The sequence below is a fragment of the Cephus cinctus genome, unplaced genomic scaffold, assembly GCF_000341935.2.
Source record: "Cephus cinctus unplaced genomic scaffold, Ccin1 Ccin1_scaffold0617, whole genome shotgun sequence".
In the NCBI taxonomy this organism is placed as follows: domain Eukaryota; kingdom Metazoa; phylum Arthropoda; class Insecta; order Hymenoptera; family Cephidae; genus Cephus; species Cephus cinctus.
Genome location: NW_014333261.1, coordinates 242,222 through 263,898, shown reverse-complemented (window position 1 = coordinate 263,898; position 21,677 = coordinate 242,222). Strand labels below are relative to the sequence as shown.

Below are 21,677 nucleotides of genomic sequence, written 5' to 3'. Positions count from 1 at the left end.
GGGGGGGGGGGGGGCGGCTCAGACGCGGGCGGCGGGCAAGGATTCGTGTCATTGTCAGTGGGTAATCAGGTCAGTGGGTCAGTGGGACAACCACTTTCAATTTCAGTCCTTCTAGCCGTGCAACTCGGCGTCGTTATCTCGGCTCCGTCGGCGATGATGAGGTGAAGGGTGGGGAAACGAGGGGGGAGGAGAGGGGAGGGCGAAAATGGATGCCGTCGGGTTTTACTAGGTAGGGACGCCGTGGACGCGAACGAAGGGACGGAAGGGATGGAGGCGGGGAAGGAGGAGAAGGGAGAGAGGGGGGGATGGACTCGCGGAAATAACAAGAGTGGGGAGAACGACGCGCGCCAATCACGTCACGCTTCTTCACTCGACTTGACTTCGCGTACGGGGAGAGACCCACGCTCGCTCGCTATACACAAGATAGCGGAAAGTAGGACGCGTATTAAAAACCACAGACCGTGTCCCGTGTTACTTCATGCCATCGGGGTGTTACTCAATCGAATTCATCATAACTGGCACGAAATACGAGGGAACGAAATTTCGGCAACGACCACGAATAAACCTCTGGGCTACCCGACGGGATTTTCCGTACCTTTTGGTACCCTCGCGCTCTCCCTGTAACCTATAAACCATCGCCTGTATTTACCTTTGCTCAGCCTTAATCTGCTCTCTCTCTCTCTCTCTCTCTCTCCTTTCTCTATTAAGACTCTTGTCTGTCCTTTGTCGACATGATTTTACAAGTCCGGACGTGGGACGACGTGTCGTGACGATTTCGCTAGGTTGGCCAATACTCTAATGGATTTTCGTGGGATGTATGAGTCTTATTATATATATATAGTCTTATCATATATATATTGAAATATATATACAGGAAGCGTTCATAGGGTTTTACCTAGTGAATGCTATTCGGAGCAACTGAGACGCATCCACAGGCTCGCCATGATGGCAAATGGGTACAAGACGAGTCAACGAGGCGAGACCACGTGGGCACAACAGGTCCCTTATTGTGTTTACGATAATAAATCGAGGTGCCGATAGTCTGCTCGGCTTGAAGCGTGAATAATAATTATTGTTAAATCGCATGTGTTATTGAGCTATTCCGATGCAAGTTTATCGAAGTGGGTCAGGCGATTCAATAGCGGGTGAGGAGAGACGGGGCCCGAGGTGCGCGTGGGAGTATTTTGTATATATATATATGTGGATACACGTACAAGAGTACAAGTAGATATACCTAGCATGCACGTAATGCAGGGTGGATATACAAGTGGACTATCGCTCTGGTATCAATAACGGTCTAAGATATCGATGGCTGGAAGACTCGGAATTTCGTATACGAAATTCGCGCGCGACTTCAGGTGCCGCCACTTGGCTCTCGGTGTCCGACGCTCTCATTGCGCTCGGTACGTCTCACTCGAAGAGGTGGACCGGGGGGGTCGCTCGTAAATATTGAAATGGGAAACGAACCTCGTCCCCTGGTGAGAGTTGGGACAACAATGTCAAGTGTTGCACAATGGAGCTGAGAGAACGAGACAAGGTTCGGCCTGTCGGCACCAGGAGGCAGGGTAATAAATGAGCCGCGCTGGTCAATTTCAGAAGTGCATAGCCCGAGTGGGAGAGAGAGAGAAGGTGCTGAGAAAGAGCAAGCAACGAAGACGGTCGCGTGGCTCCTCCATTCTTCTGTGGGTCCGCTTCCGAAATCGCTAAACGTCAAAAAGAAAAGGGAAAGCGCGACGAAAATGAGTACCGTATTTGAATTAACACTGCAGTATAAGGCGTCGGAGGTATTTACGAGCCTGGTAAATTATAAAAGTTACATTTCCTGTGTCCTGTCGCGTGACGTATATCGTTGAGGACACACTGCGTATACATCTATATACCGTACGTACGTATTCAGATGCGTCTACCGAGGCGCAAAAATTTATAAGAAGTTTGAGCCAAACGGACGGGGGTCCTAATTGGCGTCTTCCGATGGAATTCCCGCAAGTAGACCAAAAACTGAAACCTTTAGACTCTCCGGAGAACGGTCGCAGTCCGATAGTATCGCGAATGATTTCGAAGCACGAAAAATGGCTCCTCTCCCTTTGGGCCCAGTCCAGAACATCGGATAAGCCACCTTCGTTGGACGTATCCGGTGAAAGCGTGAGCTCCGTCGGCGCGTTTGCCTGTCTGTACCTGCGCACGGTGGGCCAGTTTTACGCGTGGGCCGGGTGTCGTGGACGCGGTGGACGGGACCAGGGCCGAACTCCCGAATAAAGGGCCCAACAGCGCGCGTCGTTCTCCACTATTTTTCTACAAGGGGCCAACGAGCCGAGAGTCCCATCGGTAAGACGGACTGGATAATAATGATTTATGAGGTCGTTGAGTAAATCTCGGCGCAACAAGTGCAGTTAACGCAGCAGGTAGATGTTGTCGGATTGTGCCAGGGGTGCCATTGTCAATAGACCCGGTGCTCGATTCACCCTGGCCCTTCGTTTATTCTCTTGTATTCGGGGGGACCTCGTGCTGCCCTTTTCTTTTTTTACAAAACTGACAAATTTTACTTCGGCACGCGTCGCCACGCTTACCCAAAACATACCCTCTTCCTCTTCTCTTCTCTCCACCGTTCCCAGTCCCAATTCGCCCTAACATAGTGCGACCGTGGTAATAGGACAAAATGCCAGAACTTTCGTCTTACTTCGGAACTATTTGAAGTCGATCGACAATGGTTTTGCTGAAAAATTTATTCAAAACGCCACTACTCGGCTTTAACCTAACGCAGGCTAGTCGGACACGGCTGGAAGCCACTGAGAGGGAGAGTAAACGAGTCAGTGGGAGAGTGTCTGAGAGTGAAAGAGAAAGAGATAGAATGGCCAAAGAGAAGTGACTGACTAAGTGTATATATATATATATATCTGTGCAGAATACAGAGTGCGGACTGGCGAGTGCGAGAAACTTAATAGGCTGTTACTTGCTCACTCTCGCTTGTTATATTAAGGAAGAGACTCGTAATGACAGCCATGAACGTGTTACGATATGATTTCTCTTTCAACGATAATGTCATGGATATTAAGCCCAAATATAAATGTGAGTGTGTGTGTATATATATATATATATATATATACACTATATATATATAGACATACGTTCAACGAATTTACATTGCACTTTGCAGAAAATGCAGATACGGTATGTCGTGTGTCACAGATAAATAATATTAAAAAAAAAAAATATTTAGACTTCCTGCTGTATGCTTATCAGCGGATAATAGCGGCAACTGCGCTACCGTAACAGCTCGTTATCAAACACTGTTAATTACGAGGATAGGTTAATATAAATAAAGTAGTTTATGGATAGAAAGGATGTATTAGGATATTGGATATTTTTGTTTTTTTGGTTCCTTACAGTGTTGTGTGTGTGTATATATATAGTTAGTTATCGATCGCTATTACACCGGTTAGGATTCACACGGTATCCAGGCTGGCCAACTGTTCGCGGCTGGACCTGACCCACCCCATACTAGACAAACGAGTCAGGTGCTTCGGGGGAGCAATTTGTTTTCAGGAGAATCGGAGGGGCCCAGGTTACGTAATACAACGACAGATGTCACGTCGAGGTGAACAGGTAATAGCCTGGTTGGCCCTATAGGACCTAGATGGCTGAAGGGAATCAAAGGGAATCCAAAATCGTACGTGGAAACCAGGAGGGACAAAGGAACCCATATGCGTACAGGTGAAACACGTTTCTGTGTACCTGTAACGTCGTGCGTGTCTTCGAGCAACTTGTTCCTGACTCTATGCAGCGAATGTAATTGCTGATTATCAATTAAGATATTTAAGAAAGTATTTCCTGCTACTCGCAGTAAGCTTATCTACACGTGCATGAAATTTTAAAAAGTATTTATCTTGTCGGGTAGGCAACCCAGGATACGAAGCGTCCGGGAAAGTACGAGGGATCCAGGCGCAGTCGCGACCAGGGCATCCTCCTGACGTCATCCTGGTATAACGACTACTAGAGTATAACCTGAATCGCATGGGATTCGTTACGGCTATGAGAATAAAGGTGGGAACGTGATCTCGGGTCACGGGTATCCAGTGGTGAACCTACTGCTCCGTTCACACTTTGTGTCGCATATCGATAGAGTCCTAGGGTCTGACGCGACGCGACTACTACGGGAGCCGTACGAGCGCCAGGAACGTCGTAGAGTTAAAAAAAAAAAGCGACGAGTCTCAGGGTGATATCCTTCTGAAAGCATGCATCGCCACGACGTGTTCATCGGGAAATTCGCTGTCGCCCTTGGAGTCCATTGCGACAAGATAATTCGCTGCTGGCGAAGCGTCGGACTTCATGGAAGTTTGTCGCTAGATGCTGAGAGGTTAGGTCCTGTCAAAGAGTCAGGGACGGAGCATGGTAGGAGACTTGGGTATGGAACTCACGTGAACTGTATGGTCGGTTGGAACGGGTTGGCAGGCGGCGCACTGCGACAACAAAGGCCGCGAGGATTGAAGAGCCACGAGACATGGACGTGGCCCTGGGTCGAAGGAGGATGCTGAGGGCAGGATAAAGATAAACGAGAGGCATAGGTGGACACGTGAGAAAAGGGAATAACTGATGGAAGGAAAGAGACGTGGCAAGAGAAAAAGAAAGAGGTAAGGTTACCTGAGGCATCGTTGGTAGCCAGATCCAAAACCAGGGTCCCTCTCGACGCTGTCTGGGTTGGCTGAGTCGGCTGTGCTGGCTGCTGCTGTACCTGGTGATGGTGTGGCTGAGGGGGCCCGACGTTTACCGGAGCCCCGTTGCTCTCCGCGAGGATGCCCGAATCCGTGAGCGACGTCGATCCCGTGCTGCCTGTGTTCGGCGTCGTCGGCGTCGTCTCCAGAGATGGAGGACCCCCTCCTTCGGTGGCGAGCGGTGCTGCCATTCGGCCCTCGTGCATTCCAGACAGGGGTCCCTCCTGCACGTCCCCCAACGCACTTCGCGAAACACCTACACTACAAGCCGCTTACTAGCGAGCGCCACGGGCTGCTCCCACCGTCGAAACCACCGCTAGCCGGACATCTGTCTCTCACGGCGACATCACCGCCGCAACCCCTGCGATTATTAGCCCCTTTCCAGCGGCAAAAAAATCGAACGTTAGATAAATGTAGGTCTGTAGGCCACTTCACTTACACTTTGCATCGAGACGGGCACTCCCTAGTCAAGCGAGCGTCCGCCACACCGTCGCGCTCTGACAGGCCAACCCAGGGCCGTAGCTTGCGCGGGCGCCTGTCCCGGCCAGCAGACTCCGCGGCCCGCGATTAGGATTGGTCGCCCTCCTCGGATTAGGTTAGGTCAGGGCAACCTGACTCGCACGCGAAAACTCAACTCGATCCGTTCCGACTCACTCGCGTGGCTCCTCCGCGAATCCCAGGGATTTCGCTAATTTGTCTCAGCTGATAACCCCATTCGCTCCTAGAATACCAATAATCCCACTGACCGACATTACGCCATTTTTTTAATACTATATTATTCCTTCCTTACTGCTATCTTCAATTATGTTTGTAACTAAGGAGAATTTTCGAAACTATTTCCAAGTTCTTTTTTAATTCATTTTTTCATTCCTGCCGTTAATTTTTAAATATCTAGATGAATGTCTATCTTACTATCTGGAAGTCACTTTAAACCGATATTGTAGGAACTTCGCGAGGCGGGTTGTTAATTGCCAAGACGATTATGGTAATTAAAGTTCTGCAATTGCTAATAAGCGGCACGGTTTTGTCCTGTGTTAGAAATTACTTTATCAGCTACCTGACTTTCGTTCTCTTGGGTTTACAAGGGGAACATTATTGTCCCCGGGTCTTCCTAGCTATTGTGAATCGACAGGTGATGGAGATCATTGTCTTTGTCGACCTGGTCAAAACATATTTCGATGGTCACTGGTTATTTCGCAAAGTCATCAGTTCTTGCATAGACACTGTGAGACTTGACTCCCGATGTTACTGATATCGATTTGACATTTAGCTGTTATTTCCAAAGAATCGGCTGATCGCTATGTAATGTAATATTATATAATTCTCAAGTGACCAACTCGCGTAGGCAACCAAGAGCCATCGGAAAATTCATATAAGGAACTTTAATGATCCAAACACGTTTCTTCATATTATTGACTATCATTATCGTAAAACCAGCTTTCAAAATAAGAAAAATGAAGTTGCATTTTGATACTACATGAATGTAGTTACCAAACTGTGAAAGATGTCAGTTATTTGTAAATAAATGTATAATTTATGTCATCTACCAAATCGTTTTTAATTCCCACGAATTTGATACGATCGTTAAAACATGAAATATGTTTATTAAGAATCAAATGATTAATCAAAATTTTTTTTATCAAAGGACAAAGGTGCGAGAATATCGTGAGTTATATTTCATTTTCTCTATGTACCATTAATGGGACTAAACAGATATAAAATTATGAGCGCTATTTGCTATACAATTTAATATTACTTAGAAATCAGAGTATGCGATTTTTCGATTAGCAATAATGATCGCAAATTATAAACTAATGACTCGTAAAAATGTTGGCACTTGGTCTGTCGACGTGTGACTACGGCCGTGCGTAACGAAAGGGAAAACGTAAACTGTGCTAATTACATCGCGACTGCTGACACGTATAACCTAAAAAAGAATGTCAGGAGTAAAGCTTTACCGGGGATCAGCGGGAAACTGCATAAACTCGACGAGGCTATGATTTTTGGATTTTCTTTGTGTTCCTGATCGCCCGGGCTCTTGTAGACGATGTCTAGGAGTACGACAAAGTGGAGGATAAGCACGGAGAGGGGATAAAACCTGAGGAACAGAGTGAATGTGATCCCGTGGCAGGGCGAAGAGGCCCTCTAGTCACGGCACTGTGGCACCCGAGGAAATGTCACGGAAAGACGTAATTCTCGCGGCGGCAGTTGTGGCTCCCCTTTTTTTTCACGGATTTTCACGCACAGCCAACGGCCCTGATACCGAGGAAAACGTTCGTAACGAGTATCTTGCGCGTTCCGCGTTTTCAGGCCTGACCGAGCTGCCACTGCTTTAGAAACGACCGCGGGCCCTAAGTAGGTCAGGTGTCACAATATCTGGCCGCCCTGTTATGGAGCGTTTTTGCACCGAACGTTGCATAATTCGTCACGCGCGACTCCACCAAATATAACCGCGTAAAAACGACGAGCGGACGGACATAATGCGATGTAATCCGTGTTCATTGAACAATGCACTTGACTAACGCCTTCGAATGATCGACTGTGGCGCCAACTGGTGCTCTGATACCGCGCGCTTTAAATCATCTATTTTGGCGTTTTGCGTCAGATCCTTGTGATATCGTCTGCATTGCTGCAGTTATGAATATCCATAATAAGCAGGACAAGAATAAAGGCCAGGATATGTATTTTCAACTGTATGATTATTTCTAATAAATATCAATTGCTGCTCATAAAATATTTCCATTAAAAATTCTCATTAGTACATTAACTTTTTACAATCACTTATAAAAATATTTCTTGAAATTTATTTCTTTTGATTTGAATTAACATCTATCAATCTTAGTTGTTCTTTTGCTTGGCTTCATTCAATAGGGTGCGAGATATAACTAGTTTCTGAATTTCAGACGTTCCTTCATAGATCTGGAAGATTTTGGCATCTCTCATTAGCTTCTCCACAGGGTATTCAGAGTTGAATCCAGCACCACCGAATATCTGGAAGATTAGGATTATCATTGTATGTTATATTCTTCTAGTTTTTATTACTGTTTTTATAGTTATGCTTACCTGTACAGCATCAGATGCACACTTGTTGGCTACATCGGATGCATAACACTTTGCAGCACTTGCAGTCTGAGAACATGGTTTACCAGCATCGCTGGACCAGGATGCATGCATCCAGGCTAGTCTAGCTGTATGTACACCGATGGCCATGTCGGCTAACTTAAATGCTACTGCTTGATGATCCGAAATTAGTTTTCCAAAGGTTTTTCGTTCTAAAGAATACTTGGTGGCTTCATCCAAAGCTCTCTGAGCCAACCCAACCGCATTACAAGCGACCTTTTAGGAATATTAAAATTTGTTGATTATCAAGTGTACTTATATATAATTAATATATTAATCGTTCATCCAAAGACTCACTGGTGGTCTAGTTTTGTCAAAGGTTCCCATAGCGATTTTAAATCCAGCTCCTTCACCAATTAATACATTCTCTTCTGGTACTCGCACGTCTTCGAATGTAACCATACGCGTATCGGAAGCTCTTTGGCCCATATTTATTTCCTAAAAGAATTTGGTAATTTATTTTTTATATTTTGTTATACTGACCTATTAAAGAATGTGTTTGTTAAGTTTCTACCTTACGACCTGGGGTCACACCTTCAAACGCACGTTCTACAATAAATCCAGTGAAGGCTTTGCTAGCTGGAGCATTTGGATCTGGGTTTGTTCTTGCCAGAACAAAGTACCTGTGTGAGATTCTAATGATACTTATTTTTGTAATTAAAATTTATGTTTGGCTAAACTGAGACGTACCAATTAGCTACACCGCCGTTTGTAATCCACATTTTTGTACCATTGAGAATCCATTCTTTTCCTTTTTTTTCTGCTTTGGTCTTAATTGAAGCTACATCAGATCCAGCTCCTGGTTCCGTTACGCAATACGCCTATTTGTTTTTTCAATATAAATATTAAAAAGTAAATGAAGTAATTTACTTAGATATTTTTCATATCGTTTGAAGAACTTACAGCAACAATTGGTTCCTCTACGAGCCTTCCAAGGTATTTTTTCTGTTGTTCTTTATTTCCAGCCACGATAACAGGTGTTTGCTGCACACAAAAATATTTGTACATTTTGAATTTCAGTACTTAAGATACCTCAAAAAAATTAATTGAAATACCTACCCCAAGGTTAGTGCCTCCAATAGCTGTTGCAATACCTGTACACCCATATGCAAGTTCTTCTCCAACCAAACAGCCATCAAATACACTACATTCCAAACCTCCTATAATTATTAATAATAATATTATCAATAGTAAAACTTTAAATTTTTAGAGTTCCATATATATTTAATATATAAAAATAAGTAAGTTATCCTTACCGATATCTTGTGGAATATGGTTATTCATAAGACCAAGACTCCATGCTTTCTTAAGTATATCCCATGGATATTCTCCAGATTTATCATACTTGGCAGCATTAGGTATTATCTCTTCCTTTGTAAATTTTCTTGCCAAATCTTGCATCTCTTTCTGCGTATCTGATAATTCTGTAATAATACAATATAAACTGTTGAGTAACTAACAATTATCACAAAGATAACTACTTTTTATAAAACCATTACTGTGCTCTTCAAATTATTTCCAGCATGTCATAAAAACAAAAACAAGAAATAAACATAAAAATATACTAACCAAAATTGTATCCATTTGAGGCTGTTGCATTGCTACTAAATGATCTGATACAGGTCCTACGAGTTACTATGCTTGCTACCTAAAATAGTGCAAAGCAAGAAACATTGTTTAAAAATACCTTGGCTTTACATCAATTTGTCTTGAAAGAGGCCACAAACCTTTTTAAGCACTCCACTAAAGTACAAGTAGTTGCATAAATTATCTCACCTTACTAAACAGCATTGTGGCAAACTGATTGTTCCTCAAATAAATATATATGTTTATCTCTTCCTAGCCTTCTATAATCACTTCCAAAATAAGGCACCAGAACAGTCTAAGATACTAAAATTCCTAATTTTATATAATGTTCCTTAACTTAATTTTTTACAAAATAAATACGGATCACTGCTTCTGCCAACACTCGTAAACTTTCTGCACGTCGAAAACGACTTGCTTGTACTTAACCGAATGAGGTGTATCTCAGATCAAAGTCCAGGTTAACTGACGTGTATAATATAATATACGTTAGAAACTAGTCTATAGTCTCGTAAACTGTAGAATGCTACTATATGACTCCAAACTTAAATAAGATCGAATATAGACTCTAGATAAGAGTGGATCAAAGTGGATCCACTACTTATAGCTATATGAGGGTCTGGCTAGGCTGAACCGTTTGGACCGCAGTCCAATGTTCACAATTCTCGTGTTTATACATGTAGAAAAACAGCTTGTTAAGATCCTGATTAGTAGATAAGTAGTGACTATATCTACGAAGGATATCTAGTGTGTTTCTTTATTTTTATCTTTTCACCTGATCGAGATGGTAAATGATACAGCTATACTTTGCACCTTGTCAGAAATACCAGCAAAAGTCTAATCATGGACATTTCTGCTTTAAAATATTGTTGAATTGTGTTTCATTCTCTAATAGTCTGAAAATTCCATTCTGATGGCGCTGGTTTTGCCGGCTGTGTTTTCTCCGTGGACGAAATGTCGTTACTATTGCTTCATGGAGCCGAACAGGAATTTTCTCCAATTTTTTACCACAAAGTTGACTCTAATTTAGTCTGGTTCACTAATTCTTCTCACGTTTAGACTTGAGATTGTCATGTTTTTTTATTAACAATGAATGTCACTATTCATCCGCTGACAGCTAATCCTACAGCTGCATGGCGCGAATTGTCACAGCAGCAAAAAGTCATTAAAATCAATGCTAAGCCGCCCACCACTAAAGCACCAATTGATAAGGTAATTTCATTAATTAATTTCGACTCCTTAAACACCTATTTGGACTGTGTATAATATATTTGATTTTTTAATCATGCAATCTTCTACCACAGCTTCGTGTGGTTTGCATGAGTGATACTCATTCCCTTACACCATTTATAAAATTTGATATACCTGCTGGCGATATATTTATTCATGCTGGAGACTTCACTAAATGTGGTAGCCTGCATGAGGTTGTAGAATTTAATAATTGGATTGGTGAGTACGTATTTTGGTAAACTGTATAAGATATTACTGCAAAAGATAGAAAACTATCTCATTGAGTTAATTCTTACAGGCAATCTTCCGTACAAACATAAGATTGCGATTGCTGGTAATCATGAATTGAGCTTCGATCCAACATTTACTCATCCTTTCTCAGCTAATCCAAGCTCAGACCGGCACAAACATACTGGGACCAGTATTTTAGATAATATACCAACACTGGGAATGTCCAAAGATACACTCGCCGAGGCAATTCAAACTACCAACGTGAAGGATTACTTAACAAATTGTATCTATTTAGAAGATTCTGAAATTGTTTTGTATGGAATTAAGATTTATGGGACACCATGGTAAATACACTTCATTTCAAACGTTTATCCAACCCAAAAGTATTGATCATAATGATCATTTAAATACCTTAGGCAACCAGAGTTCTGTAAATGGGCGTTTAATGTGCCACGTGGAGAACCGTGTCTCTCTAAATGGGAAATGATCCCCTCCGACACAGATATTCTAGTAACCCATACACCTCCTGTTGGTCACGGTGATTTGTGCTGCAATGGTGTAAGAGCTGGATGCGTAGAATTATTATCCACTGTGCAAAACCGTGTCAAACCAAAGTACCATGTATTCGGACACGTACACGAAGGTATTTATTATTTGATTACAAATATGATAGCATAAAGACATGAAACACTGCATAAAATTCGAATGCATGTTTTAGGATATGGCATATCTTCAGATGGCAAAATCATATATATAAATGCCTCTACATGTGATTTGAACTACTTGCCAAGTAACCCACCAATTGTATTTGATATAACATTACCACCAGGTGTAAGTAAATCATAATTGACGAAAAGAATTGTTAACATCCAAGAGCGTAATGAAGAAGTGGTTGATAGTGTCATACTGATATTCTGATTACTTAATGTTTAAATCTGGTGATTAACTTTAAAGCAATGACAAAAAATACTTTTTCACTGACTCTAGTCAACAGGCAAATTACATAGATCTCTTCCACCATGCTATTAAATATAATTTTAGTACGATACCACAGTAGGGAATCTAGATAGAGAGTATAATTCAACAATTACGCTTCGTCATGTAGATTTGTATATTATTTATTTTTTTACTATACTTTTATATAGCATAGTCCTGTAATATATTAAATTATTAGAGTTCTCTGTAGTAACCTTGTGCATTCTTAGATATATGTAAAATATAATAATCAGCAATTCGTCATGACCAAGATAGCTTAAAATCTGGAGTGTCTAATTAAAGCAGACTAAACATGCCATAATCATTATTTATTTCAGACTTACATTAAGCAACGTCGCAAAAACCGTATACAATTATCATTATAGAATCGCCCTGTATGTCAATCAATGTGAAACTGTAGTAAAAGCTCACATCACACATTTTTCAATAAAATAGTTTAATAATACTTAGTACCTATGTGTTATAAGATTCTGATTATACTATCACAGACCTGCTATTATAGCAGGAAATTGAAAATAATTTGCATACAACATCCTTGGATATGAAGTGTCCAATAAATTAATATCATGTGATCAATATCTCATGTATCTCGACAACCTTCGAGACACCAGAAAACGACAATTTTATTTATTCGAATCTGAATACTCTTCAGTGATCCACTGATCGTCAGGTGATATCTCATCATCAAAAGAGTCTAATTAATTTGAAGTGGTCATATATATAATTATTTTCGTCTGGTTCAGCCTTGATAGCCATCAATAAGCCTGTAACTTAATCAGCCCCATCATACTGGTGTCAGAATTACAAACAATTAATATGCAATGAAAATAAATATCATTCGATAATAAAGTGTTTCATTGAAGGTTTCATTCTAACATGAGGCACGTTTCGCGGAAGTTTCAGAAAATTTATTTTTCATCGACGTACGACAGTGTATATCGTGTATAACGTCCAGGATTTGTGACTTAGAGTACGTAGCATTAGTCGGGAGTAGTAATAAGAATAATTAATAATATTAATAGCAATTTGTTAATTGTGTTAATAATAATATAACATAAATTGTAATAACATTATGATACAATCTTTAAGTATTCGAGTATTGGATTATTATGCTCGACTTCTTTCATTCTTAATTGCTAAACTGATTGCAAAGCAGTCGCACAGTATCGATCGATTCTGGGACTTTCGGGAAAATTTGTTTTTCTGTATAAAAATGCCATGAGGATATATAACCTCTATGAAATACACTCAGTTGTTTGTCTGCCGATAAGCGTACGAAAACGGAAAAAACATTTTTCACTTACAATACGCCTGCGCACAATGCAATTCCTTTGTTTCGACGTTTGGTCAGCCCGTACGCGAAAATGGAAATTAAAGTGAAAAAAAAAGACCAAAATGGACAGTGCATTAATCGCTTGAGATCCATCAATTATATCGATAATCGTTCTCACTTGATAAATTATTATCCTAATCGTTAAGCCGTCTAATGCAGTGTTTATATCGGCGTACGGTCGTTATGTTATCGGATGTGGTCACGTACCACATCCGGTATACAAAGCTTACAAAATAAATAGATAGTTCTCTGTGCCGACGAATGATGAGGGGTCCATAAGAAAGATCAGAACCTCTCGCGAAATCAGAATGGTGTTATAATAGCAGCGGCTTCTCCTCTGCTCGTAGGCAGTGAGGCGCACTCGTGCCACTTATTTAACGTTGGATCATAACACTCGACCGTAGATATTGTTATCTGCGTACGATAAAAATTGATTTCCTGAGATTGATCGCCGCCTATTACGTAGAGGCGACCGTCGGCAGCAGCTACTGCTGGATAAGAACGTCCCATTTTCATTGGAGCGACTTTACTCCATTTGTTCTGCGAATAGATTTATGATTTACAGTTAAAATTATTTGATGGGCATTAATTAACGAATGGTAAAAGAAAGCTCAGCTTATTATTGGGGGTAATGTATTACCTTATCAAAGGAATACCTCTCCACGGAGGTCAAGACCTCCTGATTTTTATTCATACCGCCAACTACGTAAATATATCCATCCAAAATCGTTATTCCCATTTGCGAACGTGGCGTCAGCATTGGTGCTAAGTAACTCCATTCTCTGGTTACAGGATTGTAGCTCATCACATCCTGTCTGTGTCTACTGTTATGCGTGCAGCCACCCACCACGTAAATTAAACCTGATCACATAAAGAATGTTGTTCATTGTCTCTCTGTTATGTTATACAGGTTATACAGTTGTGATATTATATACCTTCATAAGCAACGACGCCCATGCTGAATCGCGGTTCAGGTAACTCGCCATCTAATGTCCAAGAGTTTGTGATTGGGTCATACGTTTCAATGGATCCACCAATGTCTTCGCCGACCCAACCACCAAATGCGTATAAACTGTCGTCCAGTGCGCATAGGCCAAATTCACAACGTGGCTCTACCATACAGGCTATAGGAGTCCATACGTTTTCACGTGGGTCATAACACTCCCCATTTGCTATTATACAGGATTCCAATTCACCACCTACGACGTAGACTTTACCGTCCAATAAAGCTACGCCAGGGAGTACTCGGCCAATTCCTATGGGAGCAACTTCGCTCCATTCGCTATGAGAAGTTCGCGAAACTAATTATGGATACTTTTGTAGTTTGTTTTCATTTAAGAGAATACTCACCCAGTGAAGGTATCGTACTTCTCGATGGATTCGTAAGTACTCTCCGCAGCTCTGGCCCAACTGTCTGCAGAGTGTTCGCGTTTTGAACCTCCGATGACTAGGATGTTTTTCTTCGCGCACAATCGTGGCTGTGAGTGCAATGGCACCAGGCATCCCTTGTTCGATACGAGATCCTTTTGAATGGATCTTAGGGCTACTATTAGACTGGCATCCTTACAGTCAAGGATTACTCGCTCTAGTCGAGATACTGAACAGAAACGAAGTCGCACGTGACCCAACACTTCGAATACGTAGCATCGCCTCGATGGAATATCATGAACTATCCAGTCGTAAGCTGCTTGGAAGACCTGGAATAATTATTGAATGGATTATGACGTTGACTGGTTTTACTTATTCAAATTTTGTTTTCTTACCTGAAATTCGGTGTCGACGTGTATATATTCACTAGCAACAAGACGAACAAGAAGTTCTTTTGGTAAATCCAAAAATTCCTCTTCCCGTGATACTAGAGGGAAATTGACTTCTATGAAGCGCAGGGCAGTCTCTGAAAGATCCACTCTATTGTGCGCTTCTGCAAATCTATAAGAAATGTAGTAATTAGTACATTGAAGCGACCTATGTATTAAGTATAATTACCTATAAATTCCAAGGGCATTAGAGTAGTGCAATTGCTGTTGCAAGTAATCAATACATCCTGCAACAACTTCATCCAACTCGAGCATATCTGCGGCAGCAAAAAGTTCCTGAACATTGTCTTGAGTGATATCCACATTACCAGTATAAATAAAATCAACTAGTCTTGATAAAATATCCGCTGAAACTGAACGAATTTCCACAGACTCCTGCTGTTCCTCGACCAATCCCCCAGTGAACATTGCATTGAAGTAAGCACTACCAGCAGCAAGAACAGATCTGTGCGCTCGAATAATGCTGCCACCTGCCACTAATCCTACATCGCTAAACTGATTTTTCAGTCTCTGTGCATTCAGGTTTTTAAGAACCTTTGGCGCATATTGCCCCACTGCATAAACCATACTAGACTCTGTGTTTTGGCGTACAGGCTGAGTTGCAAAGCCCATTCCGCTCTTAGAATTGTTATCGCTCTTTGCCGGGGGCACAGTACCATCAGCCATGAAACCATCGAGTTGTCCTTTATCCACTGCACCTACAATATAACACAAACTCTAAAACACCGTACTCTAATGTACTATATTTAATGCTGCAACGAACTGATTGTAAGTAAAAAAAATACTGCGAGTATCTACTGAAAGAAAATGTGACAGAACCATAACAACATATTCTGACCATTCTGCTAAATTCAATAATCTCCATTAATAAATTGACTGGGCCTTTTCGTGTTAAATGGATGTAGTCTACTTACGGCATATACGTGAAAGCACTTTATAGACACTGTGAAAGGACTTTGCGCTATTTTTCCCCTTCAGACGCATAGCTATCACCGCATTTTCAGCTAGCTTATATGATTACGTCGTCGGCGACGACTTCGACGTCACTTCTGAATCGGAGTACGATGGACGTCAGGAATTATTTATGAAAATACAACACCAACGCGATCCTGGTTAGCACAGTAACTCCTTTACTTTCACCTAATACAGAATCGCACGTTACACGTTAACACTAAGGCAAACCTTTCCGTAGAAAAAGGTAGCCGCTACGCGCAACAAGATTATCACTAATCACCCTAACGATCATTGATTAATTTAACTGACATTTCATTACTGACTTCTTAACGGATTTACCCTCCCTTACACTCCTTCTACTTTACACCTACACCCTCTCAGCCATTCTGTCTTCTCGATAATTCGACTGATCTACCAGAGAGGAGTAGGGAGATTGCCAGTAGGCCGATTTTCTTGAACCCATTTTTATTATGGTGTCGAGGCGCCACCTGGACGAAGAAATCTCGAACCATTCCCACGTTTTTGATTGGTCGATTCTATCTGACAATACCTTAAGCAAACCTCAAACGTGGGTAAACGGGAAATATATGATTCCCGAACTTTATACCAGACATGAGTAGAGAGATGCATAACGCTCTTACACACTGAAATTCAGTTCCTCACAGTATAAACAGAGATGAGTAGGGAGATGCACAACGTTACGGTTTTATGCGATGCCAAAAACATGGTGCTAAGTCGTAGCGGCGAGTTCGGGATTAGGATTTTGTGATCATCGCCTCCGTCGACAATGCATGTCCCGTCATAGCCGAGCTTAACGTGATCACAAACGTACAGCTTGGCGGGCAGAGGTTCTCCGGAACTTACCGCTGGTTCCCAGAGCAACCCTTAGAACGAGGCCGCTCATCAGATATTGCCAAAATATTTTTTTTGTTGTAATCTTCAATTCGAGTGCACAGTGTAAGCTTGACAAGATTTACTAAGACAAAAACCAGCACCTCATGCCTACCTGCGTTAAGAAGTGCAGCGGTGCGATGCTAGCTTCCAGCATTATTTAACAATAGTTTCAAGCCGAACTATGGTCCCAACATTGAGTACTAGAGAGAACTATCCCGGAACTACTTGAAACACAATCTGAAAACACACTGAAAGCCAGCTCCTTATGTATACCTGCACTGAAGCGTATGGTGCGACTAGTATCCTTAATAGGTATCTATCGATGTTACGTAGCAGAACTATTGTTAAAACCTATAAGGAACTATAGAACTCCTCGAGAACTATTGAGAAAGCCGATTGTTGAATCATTTTTAAGAGATTTAAAAAAAATGCGGTGCTGGAGCTTACACCCGCGTAGCACCTCAATTTTGGAACAATGTTTCATCAATAAGCTTTTCCAATAGTTCTTGAGGAGTTCTATAGTTCCTGATAGGTTTTAACAATAGTTCTGCTACGTAATATTTCAAAAATTGAGGTGGTACACGGGTGTGGAGCTCCAGCACCGTACTTTTTTCAAAATCTCGTAACATCGTTAAAATACCTATTAAGGATACTAGTCGCACCATATGCTTCAGTGCAGGTATGCATAAGGACCTGGCTTTCAGTGTTATTTTCAGGTTGTGTTTCAAACAGTTCCGGAATAATTCTCTTTCGTACTGAATGTTGGACCATAGTTCCGCCTGGAACTATTGTTAAATAATGCTGAAAGCTAGCACCGCATCGCTGCACTTCTTAACGCAGGCAGGCATGAGGTGCTGGCCTTTCTCTTAGCAAATCTTGTCAAGCTTACACTGTGCACTCGAATTTAAGATTACAAAAAAAAATATTTTGGCAATATCTGATGAGCGGCCTCGTTCTAAGGGTTGCTCTGGGAATCAGCGGTAAGTTGCGGAGAACCTCTGCCCGCCAAGCTGTACGTTTGTGATCACGTTAAGCACGGCTACGACGGGACATGCATTGTCGACGGAGGCGACGATCACAAAATCCTAATCCCGGACTCGCCGCTACGATTTAACACCATGTTTTTGGCATCGCATAAAACCGTAGTGTTGTGCATCTCCCTACTCATCTCTGTTTATACTGTGAGGAATTGAATTTCAGTGTGTGAGCAACTGTAAGAAATTATTGAGTTATCGAAATATAGTGCGCTTATAATTTATATTTGTAACATCTAGTTTTCAGGTAAGTGATATAAATAACTGCACAGACAGTTAGTATATGAATAGTGTTGTTTAATTTAAGTTTATGTTGTTTGCAGAAACTTCCTTATGGTTCGAGCTTGTTGTGTTTTGGGATGCCCTTCCCGGGGTAATATTCCGATTTATCAGTTTCCGAAAAATCCTGCTATCGGCATTTTAAAGACAGTGATTACATTCTGGGACATCGCTTGCGTAAACTTAAAGAAAATGTCGTACCATCATTAAATTTACCTGCTGTCTATACTTCCAGTGAAGAAGCTGATAAGGTATTCACTTTTGTTACTTTTCATATGTATAATGTTCTCTTAGGTATTTCAAACGAAGAATCATACTATAACATGTGCTTCATATTGTGCAGGAAAATGTTATGTCTGTAAACTCTTCCGATCACATTGAAGCAGACCTTAATGTGCAGGAAAATGTGATGTCGGTAAACCAGTTTATACCATAGTGAGTGAATGGCATACGCGCATGGCAGCCCATGGTATAGGCTTTGATAACCGGTCAGTGTTTAGTCAGTATTAGTCTCGAGATCAAGAGTCGATTATTATTTACTTAATTTTTTTGTATTAATGAACTATGCTTATTGGATCTATTAATTAACTTAGAATGTATCAAATACATGATTATGTTATACTTTATACATTTTATTATATTATGACATCGTGTCTTTGTATTTGGCAATACCATATACAAAAATCAGATAAGGACAACATATATTATAATATGGGAAACAACAATTTATTAGTATAATGCACTTTCATAGAAATATATATATATATATAAACACACACAGCCAGAGATCTACTCTGGCGAATAAACGTATAAAATTTTTATATAAAGTGTGAGGTTAAATTACAAAAAAAAATTAATTCCATATAAAAATATACTATCTATATATATTTGTTCATTGGAATGGAATTTGCGAGATAAAAATTGATCCCGCGATTCACAGGCTGTTTTTTGGTCTCAAGAATTTATCTGAGTTTTATGTTAGTGTGGAATAATGTAAAATATAAAGCAATGCAAGTGATATTAATGTTAATTATAATTATCAATTTGATGTGTATTAAACTGTGTTAAATTAATTGACTATATATGCGCATTTAAATTTACATTATTATTATTATCACTTTCTTGACATCTGCTTGAGTTAGTGAAAAACAAATGAGTATGAAAACAGTTAAAACATTGGATGCTTGCACAACTCCCGATTTTAATCTCTATTTTTATGCGAATGAAGGCAAATTAATAAAATGTACTTCTGTCATGGCTGTCATTAAAGTGATAAATCATAAAATTTGAAAAATAATTGGTACATGAATTATAGTGAAATTTACAGCTTATTTTGAACCATGTGTAGTAAGAGATTACACAGGATGACAAAAGTTAAGTGATAAGGCAAAATATGCAAATAATAACTCCACTTTAACCACACACATAACAAACTTTATAAGGATAATTAAAAAAAACAATGATCAAAAAATTATAACTAAACAACATTATTTCTTAATAACTATCAAATTAAAGCTTACTCAAGCTGTGTGGTGGTATTCCCAAGTAGTTGTTTGCAATCTGATTAACATATTTATGCGCTTCATCATAATGAGGATTTGTCTCTTCAGCTACTCTTTCAAGCCACGCAGTGAGCTGTGGTCTACCTTCACGAGGATCAAAGCCTGCCATTCCTAAAATTGCAAAAACAGTACTGAAGATATCTCATCATATTATAATATGGTCAAGAATGTAAGACGTACTTGGTTGTTCAACCTCACAGGCACCTACAATATCAGCAATACTTATCTTGTCACCTGTGAGGAATAGTTTGTTTTTCAACCAAATATTTTCAAGTTGATCTAGACATTCAATCATATGTCCCTCACACTTTGTAACATTTTCTGGTCTTGCAGGCTTCCCTTTGATCATTGGTATCAAAAACTATAAAGTAATACAAAGTCAACTCCCTGCACCGCTTAATAATTCAGATATCTCCAATAATAGTTATACAAACCTTTACTAAGAAATATGTTGCGCAATGCAATCTAGTATTATTATGCTGCCATTCAAGGTACTCATCAACCCTTGCTTGATTTTTGGATGATATGGGATACCAGTGATCATCTACCTTGAATTCCCGACAAAGATATCGCAGAATTGCCACGCTAAAACACAAACAACATACGATTGATTATATTTTACATTGAATATATTTACCAAACAGCAAGTTACTTATACCTTTCTATCAGTTTAAATCCATTATGCTCAAGAGCTGGAACCTTTTGAAATGGATTGATCTCTTCATATTTTGGCATAAAGTGTTCACCCTTTTTTAAAACTACTTTATGTTCCTCGAAAGGGATTTTACATTGTTTGAGGAATATATAGAGGACCCTGGAAGGTTGTGACATCAAGTCATAATACAGTTTTAAACCCATACTTCTTAGCTAGAGTCTGTAAGAATATTATAATGCTATTTCTATTAATTGGCACAAGTGCTGGAAACTGTGAACATGATAAGGGTCCAAAGTTCTCATTTATTATATAATTTGTTACAAAGGTTTATTAATTATCCAATAACACAAAGCCAAAACGGGATAGCTTGAACACACCTACTAATATATATACATATTTATTCTGAAGGTTTGCATTGAGGCATCTACTTCAAGTTTATGATTTGGACTATGAAGTAAATGTCAGTTTTATGTTTATTTTATCTTTACAAGTGCTGTGAATTCATCTTCTGTGATATTAATGGATAAAATCTTCAAATAGTTTTTTGGTGGTTCACGCAATAATTAGCGATTTACAGACTTCAAGTTAATCTTCAGTAAAAATTATTAGGAAGCCAGTTTGAAAAAAATATATATATAAGAACCTTAAAATATATATGGAACAATTAAATTGTGTACTATAGGAATACGTGGCACACAGAAGCAAAGATGCACTCTCCGCTTTCGGCTTATTTTCGAACCAACCTATACTGCTCCGCAGCACGTATTACTCATCTCTGGTATTACTACGAATTTTTTTTTTTGAGGAATCTACGCACCATCGAATTTTTGAATTAGTAAATTCGTGACCACCAAAAAATTCTGTATCGATTAAGCCCATTTTGAACCCACATAATCGAAAAAATAAAATTCGAACGGCTAACTGCACAGCGAAATATGTTTTTGATTCTATAAAAAAAAAACGGCTCACCGCCAATTTTTGTAATTAAATCACCAAAAACCACCAAAATAATAAAAAAACAAAGTTCAACAGATCAAAGTCGCGCGGCGCCTTCGACAGGTAGAAATCGGTCTACTGGCAATCCCCTTACTCATTCTGGATCTACCACCTGCATACAATAGTCCATCGTCTTTACGGTTTGCCAACCATCAAATGCTAAAATCATGATTTATGCAAGATCGAAGATTTAACATTTCTATAAATATTTTATATGTTTATTATTTGATTGTAATTATATTTCAAGTCATTCATCATTATATTGCGTCTTCACAAATGATTA

The 21,677-nt window shown here is 40.1% G+C and overlaps 5 protein-coding genes and 1 long non-coding RNA gene across 10 annotated transcripts in view; 2 read left to right on the top strand and 4 right to left on the bottom strand.

Moving 5' to 3' along the window:
- The window catches only part of LOC107269177 (nuclear hormone receptor FTZ-F1), a 43,417-nt gene extending 36,176 nt beyond the window's left edge, over positions 1–7,241 (bottom strand). The window contains exons 1-2 of one of the 3 annotated variants that reach the window (XM_025086472.1): positions 5,149–7,241; positions 4,639–5,086 (exon numbers count right to left, since the gene is read on the bottom strand). In XM_025086472.1, the coding sequence (XP_024942240.1) occupies positions 4,639–4,915 (277 nt within the window). In that variant the 5' untranslated portion in view covers positions 4,916–5,086; positions 5,149–7,241. Of the gene's footprint in view, positions 1–4,638 lie in introns of all 3 variants that reach the window. The other 2 variants (XM_015742743.2, XM_025086473.1) reach the window with 2 other exon arrangements.
- Positions 7,242–7,389: 148 nt separating this feature from the next.
- On the bottom strand, positions 7,390–10,022 carry LOC107269188 (probable medium-chain specific acyl-CoA dehydrogenase, mitochondrial). Its single transcript, XM_015742768.2, has 10 exons — positions 9,606–10,022; positions 9,399–9,477; positions 9,086–9,253; positions 8,889–8,989; positions 8,733–8,813; positions 8,520–8,650; positions 8,344–8,452; positions 8,127–8,267; positions 7,773–8,045; positions 7,390–7,700 (listed from the first exon to the last, which is right to left on the bottom strand). The coding sequence occupies exons 1-10, from the start codon at positions 9,618–9,620 to the stop codon at positions 7,548–7,550; spliced, it is 1,251 nt and encodes a 416-aa protein (XP_015598254.1). The 5' UTR covers positions 9,621–10,022; the 3' UTR covers positions 7,390–7,547.
- Positions 10,023–10,051: 29 nt separating this feature from the next.
- LOC107269195 (metallophosphoesterase MPPED2) lies at positions 10,052–12,315 on the top strand. The gene is made up of 6 exons (XM_015742783.2): positions 10,052–10,200; positions 10,309–10,625; positions 10,718–10,862; positions 10,942–11,218; positions 11,291–11,517; positions 11,593–12,315. Exons 2-6 carry the CDS (start codon positions 10,503–10,505, stop codon positions 11,718–11,720), a joined length of 900 nt encoding a protein of 299 aa, XP_015598269.1. The 5' UTR covers positions 10,052–10,200; positions 10,309–10,502; the 3' UTR covers positions 11,721–12,315.
- A 441-nt stretch (positions 12,316–12,756) lies between these two features.
- Positions 12,757–16,425, bottom strand: LOC107269180 (actin-binding protein IPP). 2 transcript variants are annotated; one of them, XM_025086474.1, is made up of 8 exons: positions 16,284–16,415; positions 15,935–16,160; positions 15,190–15,718; positions 14,967–15,132; positions 14,554–14,900; positions 14,139–14,485; positions 13,844–14,064; positions 12,757–13,743 (listed from the first exon to the last, which is right to left on the bottom strand). In XM_025086474.1, exons 2-8 carry the CDS (start codon positions 16,002–16,004, stop codon positions 13,507–13,509), a joined length of 1,917 nt encoding a protein of 638 aa, XP_024942242.1. In that variant the 5' UTR covers positions 16,005–16,160; positions 16,284–16,415; the 3' UTR covers positions 12,757–13,506. The 2 variants fall into 2 exon arrangements, with proteins under 2 accessions (XP_024942242.1, XP_015598236.1); XM_015742750.2 differs by having other exon boundaries at positions 15,935–16,425.
- A 1,205-nt stretch (positions 16,426–17,630) lies between these two features.
- LOC107269207 lies at positions 17,631–19,680 on the top strand. The gene is made up of 3 exons (XR_001537993.2): positions 17,631–18,149; positions 18,226–18,432; positions 18,525–19,680. It is a non-coding gene; the product is annotated as an uncharacterized LOC107269207 (long non-coding RNA).
- On the bottom strand, positions 18,517–21,575 carry LOC107269197 (glutathione S-transferase theta-1). 2 transcript variants are annotated; one of them, XM_015742787.2, is made up of 6 exons: positions 21,368–21,575; positions 20,402–20,617; positions 20,178–20,328; positions 19,924–20,104; positions 19,702–19,854; positions 18,517–18,569 (listed from the first exon to the last, which is right to left on the bottom strand). In XM_015742787.2, exons 2-6 carry the CDS (start codon positions 20,599–20,601, stop codon positions 18,532–18,534), a joined length of 723 nt encoding a protein of 240 aa, XP_015598273.2. In that variant the 5' UTR covers positions 20,602–20,617; positions 21,368–21,575; the 3' UTR covers positions 18,517–18,531. The 2 variants fall into 2 exon arrangements, with proteins under 2 accessions (XP_015598273.2, XP_015598275.2); XM_015742789.2 differs by lacking the exon at positions 21,368–21,575 and adding an exon at positions 21,042–21,319.
- Positions 21,576–21,677: the final 102 nt, after the last annotated feature.